Source organism: Hemitrygon akajei, chromosome 20, assembly GCF_048418815.1.
Source record: "Hemitrygon akajei chromosome 20, sHemAka1.3, whole genome shotgun sequence".
NCBI lineage: Eukaryota > Metazoa > Chordata > Chondrichthyes > Myliobatiformes > Dasyatidae > Hemitrygon > Hemitrygon akajei.
The window spans coordinates 32241709-32253711 of NC_133143.1; the positions used below are offsets into that span (position 1 = coordinate 32241709).

General features: G+C 39.9%; 1 protein-coding gene across 2 annotated transcripts in view; it reads left to right on the plus strand.

The window, feature by feature from the left end:
* Positions 1-12003, plus strand: part of LOC140713700 (collagen alpha-6(VI) chain-like) — a 145572-nt gene that overhangs the window by 116222 nt on the left and 17347 nt on the right. For both annotated transcript variants that reach the window (XM_073024098.1, XM_073024099.1), the window contains exons 34-35: positions 2968-3049; positions 4173-4838. In XM_073024098.1, the coding sequence (XP_072880199.1) occupies positions 2968-3049; positions 4173-4838 (748 nt within the window). The remainder of the gene's footprint in view (positions 1-2967; positions 3050-4172; positions 4839-12003) is intronic.

Below are 12003 nucleotides of genomic sequence, written 5' to 3' on the forward strand. Positions count from 1 at the left end.
AAGTAGTTAGGTTGTGCTTTAGTGTATCACGAGTTTCACAGCACACACTCCGATCATTCTAAGTGTAATTCTAATTATAATTCTGTGATTTGGACTTGGACTTAATATTTTTATGTCCCAGTATAATTTCCTATGCTTAGAAAACTCAGTCAGTGTCAGCTGTTCAACAGCGACACCTGCGTTCACCCAGACACAGTGTGATATTCCCTTGGCTGCTTCTCCTTCAGATGCCAAGATATTGCTTAATCTGTGCCAGCAGCAACAAACCAGCAGGGGGCAGTGTGGCTGCATCGCCTGACCCCAGCAAAGGGAAGGGAATTACATAATTAAACCGCCTGACAAGACCATGGCCAGAGTTGGGGATAGGGCAGAGACACATACAAGAACACAGAAGCAGGAATACGTCACTAGGCTTCTGAAGTCTGCTCTGCCATGCACAAAGACCATGGCTGAACTATGCTGGCCTGGACTCTTCTTCTGTGCCAATAATCCTCACTTTCTTGATCTTTCAAATTTATCTTTAAATATTTAAAAGGTATCTATCAAACTGGCCCCCAGCACTCTCTGGTGGAGAACATCCCAGAGATTCACTACCCATTGAGAAGAGAAATTTCCACACATACCAGTTTTAAATGACTGATACGTAGTCTGGAACAGGAACAGACACTTTGGCCCAGTGTCTGTGATAACCATAATGCCAAATTAAACTAAAACTATATGTCTGTGCATAAACCTTGGCCTTTGTTTTGTACCTATACTCCACTGTTCCTGACTCTCTCACTAGTTAAAACACTTCAATGCCTACCTGTCAAATCCTCTTAGGATCTGATATGTTTGAATAGGGTCACCCTTATTCTTCCAAACTCCAAAGAATGGAGGAATATGGATCATGTGCAGACAAATGTGATTAGCTTACTTTGTTGTCATGGTAAACACAGATACTGTGAGCCAATGGGCCTGTTCCTGTGTTGTACCAGTCTGCATTCTATTTCTAATACGGACCCAAACTATCTTGCTTCATTTTGATGTGACAACCCTTTCATCTCGGGAGTGGAATCTTTTCTGCTCTCCAAGTTCATGTGGTGCAGGACTCTGCAGGAATAGGAACCTTGAAATCTTAGAAGAGCTGCACATTTGCATTGCCTTCTGTTCTTTTGCAAAGGAGAATCGTGTATCACTGAGTAGGTGGGGTGACGTTTCCAAGGTGTGTGCTGGTACAGAGGGCCTAAGTGTACGTCAGCAAAAATCCTTAAAAGTATCAGAATTTACTAAGAGTGTAAAATTCACCATGTGATCTTGGAATTCATAAATAAAAGCAGTACAGTATACCAAAGTAATGGGGCCATGACGAATCTGTAGAAAAGACAAGTTAGCTCAAACCATGAATATCGCATTGAGTTTTGGCATCAGGTTGCAGGAAGGATGTGAAGATCCCAAAGTGGACACAAGAGGGATTTACTGGAATGGTTCTAGGATGAGGGATTTCAATGATAATGCTGGTCTAAAGAAACTTGAATTACATTACTTGAAGCAAATAAGGCTCATCAGAAATTTGATGGATTCTTATTATTAGATTTCTCCAAGATTAGGGAATGCAGATTTAAGGGTTTGGGCAGAAAAGTACCAGGTGCTACTGAGGAATAGCTACAGCAAGTTCGGTTATAATCTGGAATTCTCTGCCTTGTGGAAGGGGAAGTAGTTCCTTCAAGAGGAAATTTAATGTGTCCTTGAGGGAAAATGGCATGCAGGGGAAGGGGTAAGAGTGGGATAGAGGGGCTACTCCCTCAGGATGGGCCTAATGACTTCCTCCTTTGCTGTAACTTCAGTGATCACAAAACAGAAGACATCTGTGACCTCCATTTTACAAAAGTGAACATTTGTGTCTTCCGCCTTGTGTGGAAGTCAGTGGCAATTAAGGTTAACAATCATTGGCCGAATGATCCTGTTCCCACAGTGGCAACACGACATGGCATGTTTCTATTAGGGCAGTCTTATTAAAGTGCGGATTGTTTCACACGGGCCTGGCCTAGTGGAATATCTCTCAGAATATCCTTGGTGCATATGTCTTCCTCTTGAGCACCCAGCAGGTTACCTTACATGGCATAGTCCCTCTAAATCATTCCCATCATACTGCACTGCAAAAATAAAATCCCACACTTTGGAATCATTGGCGGGGCATGGCAAGGAGAAAGTGCATTGAGGTCTAGATTGATACTTGGGATCTTCGAAGCTCCATATGAGACTTGTAGGGACTACCTGCCTCTCTTGCCTTACAAGAAAACTGGCTTGCTTCTGAGTGAGGATTTGACTCCTGATGGTGGTCCTGGCTACATAGCATCCACTCCAGGAACACCAGACTCAAAAACACATCAGCTAAGCAATAAGGCTGATCAACACCCACCCCTCCACCACCCCCACCACCACTACTTTATCATTTCTTCTCAATCACCTTATGTAAAACACTCCTGTGCCTAAGGTCACTGTATGGACATACAATTAATCTATGTATATAAGCGATCTTATGTATTTATATTTATTGCGTTCTTTAAGAATATATTGTGTTTTTATCTAATTGTGTTAACTTTGGTGCTGCATCAGATTCAGAGTAACTATTATCTTGTTCTCCTTTACACATGTATGAGAAATAACAGTAAACAATCTTGAAGATTAAATCACTTGAATCACTCTCTGCTCATTTCTTTGAGTAATTGCAAATTGGTTCCCAATTAAATTATTGCATCTGATGTGCACCTTTAATGAGGTTACTGATTTCTTGCTAAAGGAACCAACCTGGGATGGCATGAAAGGCAAATGGTCCTCCTTATTTAGCTGCCTCTAACCTGCCTGTTTCAGCACAATTGAAATCAAAATTTGTAGTTTTGTTACTTAAGTGAAATATGTTTTAACTAAACTTGCATATTTGTTTCTTCACTTCTAAATTAACTTTCTTTCCATGTTATTTCCAAGGAAGCCGTAGTCGTATTGCCAAGGCAACAGCAAAGGTCCCAAGATCTTTTGCGTCAAGTCTATTTATGCACTTTGTGCTTTGGTATGATTTTAAATTTGTCAAAACCTGGTCTATAACGTGCTAAGATCTTCTTAATTCACAATTCTTTTTACATAAGAAAAATTCATTGTATCCTATTAGCTGTCTCATGTTTTGTCTTCATTTTCTGCTATAAATTCCTTAGTCTACTTATGATGTATAGCCTAACTATATCTAGTATTACAGGCTTACATTATGTCTGCTGGCAGCTTAACCTTTGCATTCAGTCAATTCTTCTTCCCAGGTTATCACACATTTTGCCCTCCATAATGTAAAATTAAAGTACTTATACCATTCATAATGAAATAATCTGCTCTATAACAGATGAAATAATATCTTTGTATACCAATCCAGTAATAGTATTAAAAATCTGCCCTTTTTACTTGCATTTTAAAATGGCTTAATGTTAAACATTCATGCTTTTTAATCAGCTGATCTGTCTTGACCCATCTCTATGTATGCATTCCTTCCTCCCAGTTTTACTTTGAAAAATTTAACCCCTCCACTCTTACTCCAGTTCCAATGAAGTGTTGTTGACAATGTTCCCTCTAATTTGTAATGACTTGAGTGCGCAAAAATCTTGTGCTGTGCGATTTTTTTTGCCCAGTTACAACAAGTTCACACAGAATAATTTCTTCAATAAAAACAGTATAAATAAGTCAGTTCTAAAATTTGCAGACAAATCAACATTGTCAACACCCATCTGCATCACAAACTGGAAAAGGAAATGTGATTGAGTATGATCATGAAATATACTTAACATGCCAATGAGGTAGAGGGTGACAACCTTTCATGACCAGTCTAAATTCATTTGTGCACTAACAGCAAAAGATGTGTGTGCGCACACATGCACACCTTAGAGGGAGCATTGGTAGTTAATCTATAACATTAGCTGGTTTTCTTTCCAAAGATGCTAACTGACTGGCTGAAACATTTATTTTTCAGCTTTTGCTTCTGATTCTAACATCCACAATATTTTATTTATCATTGTTTTAAATAAAGATCTTTGTTTTCTTTCTACTTTCTGCTGTCTTGATTTTGCTGTATAAATAAATAATTTGCTGTAATTCAAAATGTGGATCTAATACTCAAATATTCCCATTAAATATTTTTTCTTCTTTTTCAGATATGTGTAATCCAGATAGACAGTGTGAAGGAACTAGAGTCGTCCGTAATATTCCAGGAAACCTGGAAGTAGCCTTTGTTCTTGATGATTTAGATGCAATGGAATCTACACGTTCAGATACTATTCAGCATTTTCTAAACTCTATGATTAATGAGTTTATAAGTTCTGAAGAACCAAAGGCTTCTAGTATTCACCCTAGAGTGGCTATTGTACAAAATACTCCAAGTTACACACCAATATATGGCAAAGAACCACTTCATCTGGAGTTTGGGATTTTGGATTACACTGCAAAAACACTGAAAAAGCGACACATTGAAGACTCATCTAATCAACTGGAGGACTCCTGTGGCCTTGATAGAACTATTGAATGGAGCCTGAGGAATTTCTTCTCAAACGCTACAAAGCAGATAACTCACAGGGTTATTTTTGTAATACTTTCAGGGGACACAAGTATTGATGAGAAGAGATTGATGGAATTATCACAGGATGCCAAATGTAAAGGACTTGCTGTCTTTGCATTGGTTGTTGGAGAAAGATCCAACATTACAGTCCTGGAGGAGTTTGTCAGTTTCCCTCATGATCTACATTTACTCCATCTGCATCATCTAGCAAATGAAATAGAATATGCACAAAAGTTTTCGGTCGCTTTCCTGAAAAACCTGGAAAGTAAGTGTGTTTGAACCGTGAGGAGCGTTTACGGTAAAACTATAACTTATTACTGTGCACTATTAACCCTCCATACAATAAATGTCAATGTGTATACTTGTACAATACTGTTTGATAACAAAGTTAAAAGAATTGGAGCAATACTCACAAAATGCTGGAGGAACTCAGCAAGTCAGGCAGCATCAATGGAAGGGAATAAACAGTCACTCTTTGGCCTGAGAGCCCTCATCAGGTCTTGGGCCAAGACATCAACGGCTTATTCCCCTTCATCGATGATGCTTGGATTGCTGAGGTTCTCCAACATTCAGTCTGGGTTGCTCAAGACTTCTGGCATCTGCAAAAATTCTTGTGATTATAAGGGTTCTGGAGGATGCCTTACAGACCAGCCTGCCAGAAAATTGCTGGAGTCTATTATTAAGGAAATGGTAACAGGATGCAAAGAACATATTAATATGATTGCAGAGTCAGCAAGCATTTATGAAAGGGAAATTTTATTTGTCATATCTCAGGGAGCTACGAGATAGTAACTAGCTGAAAAGTTTGGGACAAGTAAGTTGTTCCATATTTTAATTTTCAGATGCTTTCAATAAGATGTTACATATGAGGTGCTTAAAATAAAATTAAGCACATGACAGTGGGGATGAAATACAGGTATGAATTGAGAATTGTTTAGTGGACAAAAAGAAGTTGGGATTAATGAGTCATTATCGAATTGTAAAGTGTAACAACTGGAGTGCTACAAGGATGAGTGCTGGGGATCCACAGTTCACTGCCTATGTCAATGACTTAGATCAATGTATCTAACTTCCTGGTTGATATAGAGCTAGATGGCAGCGTAGGATATTAATTGGTGTTAGTTTGTTATTGTCACATATACAGTGAAAATCTTGTTTATACAGATCAATTCATTATTACAGTGCATAAAGACAGTACAAGGTAAACTATAACAGAATGCAGAGTAAAGTGTTACAGCTTTTTAATTTTTTTTATTTATTCATTTACGGGACATGGGCGTCACCAGCTCAGTCAGCATTTATTTCCCATCCCTAATTGCCCTTGAGAAGGTGGTGATGAGCTGCCTTCTTGAACCGCTGCAATCACTGGTAGGTACACCCACAGTGCTGTTAGGGAAGGAATTCCATGATTTTGACCCAGGGACAATGAAGGGATGGCACTATATTTCCAAGTAAGGATGATGAGAGACTTGGAGGGGGATTTCCAAGTGGTGGTGTTCCCAGGTACCTGCTGTTCTCGTCCTTCTAGATGGTAGTGGTCGTGTGTCTGGAATGTGCTGCCATACGAACTTTGGTGTGTTGTTGCAGTGCATCTTGTAGATAGTACACACAGCAGCAACTGTCTGTTGATGGTGGAGGGATTAGATGCTTGTGGAAGGGGTACCAAACAAGTGGGCTGCCTTGAACTGGATGGTGTCAAGCTTCTTGAGTGTTGATGGAGCTGCACTCATCCAGGCGAGGGGCAAGTATTCCATTACACTCCTGACCTGAGCCTTGTAGATGATGAATAGGCTTTGGGGAGTCAGGAGGTGAGTTACATGCCACAGGATTCCTAGCCTTTGACCTGCTCTGGTAGCCATGGTGTTTATATGGCTAGACCAGTTCAGTTTCCCGTCAGTGGTAACCCCCAGGATGTTGATAGTAGGGGATTCAGTTACAGCTTGAAGACATAGAATTTAGATTTAAAAGTGTAGAATGCTTATAATAGAAGTAATGAGTGGATCTGCAGAGAGCAGCTTGCAACAAGTTGCTATGATTTGGCATCATCTTGCAAATAGATTTGATGATGACACAGACAAGTTAACTGTAGCTAAAAAGGAAAGAAGAAATATTATTAATTGGTGAGAGCTAGCTACCTTTGTTCAACAAGGGCAGTAGGGATAAGCCAAATAATTAAAGGCCAATGAATCTAACGCCTATCATAGGGAAGTCAAAGATAATGGTTGATTAGGGAGAGTCAGTACGGCTTTATTGGTGGGAGATTCGATTTCACTATTTGATTAAGCTTTTTGAAGAAGTAACAGAAATTATTGATGAGAACAATGTGGTTGATGCATTTACTTCAGGAAGGCCTTTGACAAGGTCCCTCCTGAAAGGCTGGGAAAGGATATACCCCAAGGTATCCTTAGTAAAATAATAACTTGGATCCAAAGTTGAATTACTAATAGGAGCCTGAGGTTTTATGGAGGATTGCTTTTGTGATGGGAAGCCTGCAACTAGTGGTGTAATGCAGGGTTCACTGGGACGCTTGCTGTTAGAAATCTGTATTAATAATTTGAATATGAGTATAGGAAATATCAATAGTAAGTCTGTAATTGACACAAAATTTAATAATGTTATTGATAGTGAGGAGGAAAGTATTAGGTCACAGAGCAATATTGTTCGGCTGGTAAATTAGGCAGAGCAGTGATAGATGGAGTTTTATCAAATAAGTGTCAGGTTATGTGTATTGGGAAGTCTGGTATGGGTAGAGTAGTGAAGAATGGACGGCTTTTGGTGCATAGATGCCACATCACCTCAGGTAGGTGACGTGATGAAGAAACCATGATTGCTTTCATGAATTATAGAATACAAGAATATAAATGTCTTGTTACAACTTGATGAGACATTGGTGAGGCTGTTGCTGGAGTATTGTGTGCATTTCCAGATACTGCAACTGCACTATGGGAAGGAAATGAGTGCTGAGGAGAGTGTGCAGATAAGGCTTAATGGAATATTACCTAGATAAAAAAGTAAAGTTCTGAAATAACTGAGTTGGGCAGTCAGCATCTGCAAAAAGAGAAACAGTTAACCTTTCATTCAACCTCTCTCCACAGATGTGGCTTGACCTGCCCAGTGCTTCCAGCTTTTCTCTTTTATGTTTTATTTGCTTTATCCCTCCCTATGTCTAATCTTAACCACAGGAAACTGTGAATCCATGAATTCATTTAGCTCATTGTGCCTTACTTCCACCCTTTCCTATTCCACATGGCAAGCATTAGGCTGTTTCAAAGTTCTCAATTAATTTTAGTCTTAAGATGGAAAGAAATTACCTCATTATTAGACAAATTTAAAAGTGCACTAGGGAAAAATTCCAGTAATATTCTCTGCCAGCTGAAAATAATTCCAGAGGATGCCATGACAACAAGTTAGTGTAGATTGAACTTCCTCGTTTTCATCTGTATATTTGAATACTCTACGATTAGTCTTAATGATATAGTGGACCATCAATGTAGAGTGTTGGAAAGCATGCCAGAAATACTCACCTCCTAGTTCATTCAGAAAGTGGTGGAAATGGAAGTTCGTTTTACTTGCTATTAGCAAATGTTCTTACTGTTTCCTTTTGCAGCAAAAATTGCACTTGAATATTCAAAAAGCACCTGTTTGAAATATGGAGGACAGTCTAAATAGTTCAAAAGTAACACAGTTTCAAGTGAAGCCCCGGTCATATGGGCATACACTCAAAGAACTAAAAAAGGCTAGAGATTTTAGTAAAGATCTACCACACTGAGTTCATTTATTACATACAAAACAACTTTAAAAAAAGTAACAAAACCTGAACAGCTGCTTCATGAAAGCTGGCACAGACCCCAAAATATTGGTATCTGTTTCAGGCCTAATCCCCCCCCCTCCCCCACTTTCAGTGGCTGCCGTTCATGATGCCATTTACCTCCCAGAACCTGTGACCATTTTCCTTCTCTGAGCTTCTCTCCCACCTCACTCCAGCCATTCCTCTTGCTACTCATTGCAATACTTCCCCAATTCCCCTTGAAAGTACTACTCCCATTTTCAGCTTGTATCCCACAGTCTTCATCGTTCTTCACATCTTCCAATCCCCCACTTCACTGCAGTTTCTTTCCTCCATTGATTCATTATTGCCGTGCCCTGAGCCACACCTCATGCAGTCATACAGTAACACAGAACTCCAGCATGGAAGCATGCTCCTTGGCCCACCAGTTCCACACTGACCGTTAACTACTTACCTCGCATCAGACCAACTTTTGATTCTCCCCACATTCCTGTCAAAATTCCTCAGATTACTTACCACTAGGGTAATTTACAACAGTCAGTTAACTTACCAACCCTTTGTCTTTGGTACAAGAGAGGAAACAGGGACATCTGAGAAAACCTACACAGGGCAAAGGCAACCTCAGATAGCACCCAAAGGATTGGACCCCGGGTCTCTGGCACTGAGAGGGAGTTACTCACTGTTCCATCCACATTTTCATCCATTCCTCTCCTTATAATACCAGTAGTCCTTTGTCCAAGTCCCTTCACTTCCAACCATTTCCCACACTCTGCCTCTCGTCTCTGTATGTCATGCCATGTATTGAGTTTACACAAAGAAACAGTTTGCATGGATGTAGATCAAAGAGGCGATTTTATCTTCATTTAAAAATACTTAATTTAGTTTTACAGCTAAATTCTCTTACCCTCATTTATCTTCTCTCTCTCTCTCTCCCTGTCTTGTTTTACGGTGGTTGGCTTAATGGTGCATTACCGGCACCTTCTGCTCCGGAGTATGTGATGGACTCACATTCTAAATCCCTTCACCCAATCGCACACATACCCTAACCTACACTTTATCCTCCCCATCCTAGTACCCTATTTCTGTTTATCCATCATATCCTATAAAAAACCCCTGTACCCCTTAAGAATGCTAAAAATACCCTGACCTGTGTCCTCTCACCCATGCCCAGCAACCCTTTTAATGTGAATTCCTGCACCCCCAATTCCCTTAGATTAGTTCTCATCATCTCTCTCTGTATCCCATACTTCCTGCAACTCAGAACTACATGTTCTACTGACTCCTCTTCCTGACATTCCTCACACAGTCCTGTCTTGTGTTTCCCTATCAATTTCAATGTTTGGTTTAGTACACAGTGCCCCAGCCTTAACCTAGTCCACACAATTTCCTCTCTTCTGTATCTACTTCCTACCCTAGTACCTGCAACACTTTTTTGTATTTGATATAAATGCCTCCCTTTCCCCTCCCTGTCCCATCTCTCTTGCCACATTTGGTTAATTTTTTCCCAGGTTACACACTTAACCTCTGCTTTACTGATACTAATGTGCATTTCTATATTTTCTTTCTTTATTGCCCTCTTTGCCAACTCATCCACCCTTTCATTGCCCTTCACCCCTACATGAGCTGGAACCCATAGAAATTTAACCTGACCTCCCTGATTTGCAACTCTTGTGACTGACTGAAGGACTTCATGAAGTACATCTTGCCGGCTGTTTGAGTGAGAAGACCCTAAACTTGTTAGTACTGAAGATGAATCTGAGCATATCAACGCTTTGACTAGTTTAGTTTTCTCCACCCAACACAACGCAACCAACACTGCCATCATCTCCACTGTATACACCGCTAACTTATCAGATGTTCTTCTGCTGATTGCAATTGCTTTTGCTGGTATAGCCACCCCAAACCCTGTCACTCCTGTCTCAGGTTCCTTAGCACCATCTGTATAGACCTGAGTATAATCACTATACATTTCCATCACATAACAGTTAAATGCACTTACCAAATCAGTTTTATACTTTCCTTTCCTTTTTACCTCTAACAAATGCCAGTCTACGTCAGGCCATACAAGCTTCCATGGAGCTACAACCGGATAAACTACTGAAGGACTTATCCTTAGATCAAACACGCCACATGATCTAGCAATATCATTCCCTACTCAACTAAAGTTTTCCCTCTGAAACCTCCCATTTTCCCAGGACTCCTGCAACACTCCTTTAGCAGGGTGAGAATCATTGTGTCCCTGCAAATTAACCCAGTAGTTTGCCATCAATTGCATCCTTCTTAATTCCAAAGGCATTGTTCCCATTTCTACCTGCAGGGCTGATACTGGTGATGTTTTAAAAGCCCCACTGCACACTCTCAAAACCTGAGCCTGAATCACATCCAGTTTCCTTATAAGAGACCTAGCTGCTGATCCATATGCTACACTTCCATAATCCAACACAGATCTTACTAAAGCCACATACATTCTCTTTAATGCTGAACAACTTGCTCCCCATTCCCTACCAGTCAAACAACTCATCACATTTATTACTTTTTTACATTTCTCCTCAACTTTCCTGATATGGTCTGCCCATGTTAATCGTGAATCAAATATAACTCCCAGAAATTTAAATGATCCAACCCTTTCTAATTCAACCCCATACATCCTTAACTTCTTCCCTACTTCAATTCTTTTCCTAGTGAAAAATACAGTTTGAGTTTTTTCCACTGCAAATCTACATCCCCAATCATAACGCCACTCTACCACTTCATCAATTGCTCCTTGTAGTTTCCTGATTATATGCTCTGTGTTCCTGCCTCTTTTCCACAAGGCCCCATCATCCGCGAACAGTGACCTACCTATATCCACTGGTACCTTTGTGAAGACATCATTGATCATAATGATGAAAAGTAACGGGCTAATCACACTACCCTGAGGTGTGCCATTTCCCACTATGTACTGTTTTGATCATTCTGATCCAACCCGAACTTGAATTTTTCTACCAAACAAAAAATCTTTAATCCAATTAAAAACTCTCCCCCCCAACCCTCATCTTGTGCAATTTAATTAATAATCCTTCCTTCCACATCATATCATAGGCTTTTTCAATGTCAAAAAACACTGCAACTACTGATTCTTTATTTGCCTGGGCCTTTCTTTTTTCAGTCTCTAACCTTATCACTGAGTCCATGGAATTCCTTCTCTTCCTAAAACCACTCTGATAACTTGCCAGCATTCCTCTCTTCTCAAGATCATATGATAACCTTTCAGTTATCATCCTTTCCATTACCTTTCATATATTTGATGTTAGTGCTATTGGCCTGTAGCTAGTGGGTTTTGACGGATCCTTGCCGGGTTTCCTTATTGGAATTACTACTGCTTCTTTCCATGCACTTGGTAATCTTCCCTCCTCCCAAACTCTGTTATAAAAATGCAGTAACTTCAAGAGCGCTCCTCCTAGAATTTTTAGCATAACATAGCATATTAGATCTTTCCCTGGGGAGGTTGGTCTCGATCTTTTTATTGCTCTCACCATTTCTGCCAAAGTAAATGGATCATCAATTATATCATCTGTTTCTTCCCTCCTGTTTAACACACCTGGGTATTGACTCATTGTTCTTTCCCTTCTCCTCCCTTCTTCAGAAGAATTTTCTGAACTAT